This window comes from Antrostomus carolinensis, unplaced genomic scaffold, assembly GCF_000700745.2.
Source record: "Antrostomus carolinensis isolate BGI_N321 unplaced genomic scaffold, ASM70074v2 scaffold16354, whole genome shotgun sequence".
NCBI classification, from domain to species: domain Eukaryota; kingdom Metazoa; phylum Chordata; class Aves; order Caprimulgiformes; family Caprimulgidae; genus Antrostomus; species Antrostomus carolinensis.
Window position 1 is genome coordinate 2,944 of NW_010310248.1, and position 1,090 is coordinate 4,033.

Below are 1,090 nucleotides of genomic sequence, written 5' to 3' on the forward strand. Positions count from 1 at the left end.
TTGCTAAACGTCTCCTCAGACTGCCCCAACCACTTTGAGGGGCACTACCAGTACAAGTGTATCCCCGTGGAGGATAACCACAAAGCTGACATCAGCTCCTGGTTCATGGAGGCAATCGAGTACATCGGTGAGTGCCCACCTACAGGTGCAGAGGAGCTGTGTCTGTGTGTGTTTCACCGTGGAGGGGGTTCATGCCTCAAAGGCTTGGAGCCTTTGGCTCAGAGGGAACTGGGGTCCAGCAGGGTCCAGGCCATTTGTTGCACTGGTGGGAGGGAAGTCAGCCACCACCTGCAGGTTTGGTGAGGGGCTGTGCTTTGTTGTAAGGGTGTTGGTCTCACGTCTCACCCCCTGTTGCCCTCCAGACTCGGTGAAGGAGTGTTGCGGTCGGGTCCTGGTCCACTGCCAGGCTGGCATCTCCCGCTCTGCCACCATCTGCTTGGCTTACCTGATGATGAAGAAGCGTGTCAAGCTGGAGGAGGCCTTTGAGTTCGTCAAGCAGCGCCGGAGCATCATCTCCCCTAACTTCAGCTTCATGGGGCAGCTGCTGCAGTTTGAGTCACAGGTGTTGGCCACCTCATGTGCAGTGGAAGCTGTCAGCCCCTCGGGGACACTGCGGGAGCGGGGCAAGGCCACCTCCACCCCTACCTCCCAGTTTGTCTTCAGCTTCCCAGTGTCTGTTGGTGTCCATGGCAGCCCCAGCAGCCTCCCATACCTACACAGCCCCATCACCACGTCGCCCAGCTGTTAGCTCAGAGGCTGAGGCCAGCCAGGCAGATAGTGCCAGGCGTGGAGGGGGCAGGTGGGCATGGAGCCCTGTGATGTTAAGCAATAGTGCCGGACACTGCCGTTCACCCTGGACTCAATGTCTTTTTCGTAGAGAAATATCTTACCTCATCTTGTTTTTTTTGCTTTTTAATGTTATGTTTTGAAAGCACGGAAAGTTGTAAAAGCCACAAACCCTGACACTGTCCAGGCTCTTTAGGGGGAGGAAAAAAAAGAAAAAGTATACTGGGTTTCCTCAAGTGCCTGGTCTTCATCCCTTTCCATCCCTATTTTATTGTCTTGTTTTTTAAAAAAAGATACACTTCCC

The 1,090-nt window shown here is 54.2% G+C and overlaps 1 protein-coding gene across 1 annotated transcript in view; it reads left to right on the forward strand.

Moving 5' to 3' along the window:
- Positions 1-748, forward strand: part of DUSP4 (dual specificity phosphatase 4) — a 1,414-nt gene extending 666 nt beyond the window's left edge. The window contains exons 2-3 of the mRNA XM_010166361.1: positions 1-127; positions 363-748. The exon at positions 1-127 is cut by the window's left edge and continues 96 nt beyond it. Of these exons, the coding sequence (XP_010164663.1) occupies positions 1-127; positions 363-748 (513 nt within the window). The remainder of the gene's footprint in view (positions 128-362) is intronic.
- The last annotated feature ends 342 nt before the right edge of the window (positions 749-1,090 follow it).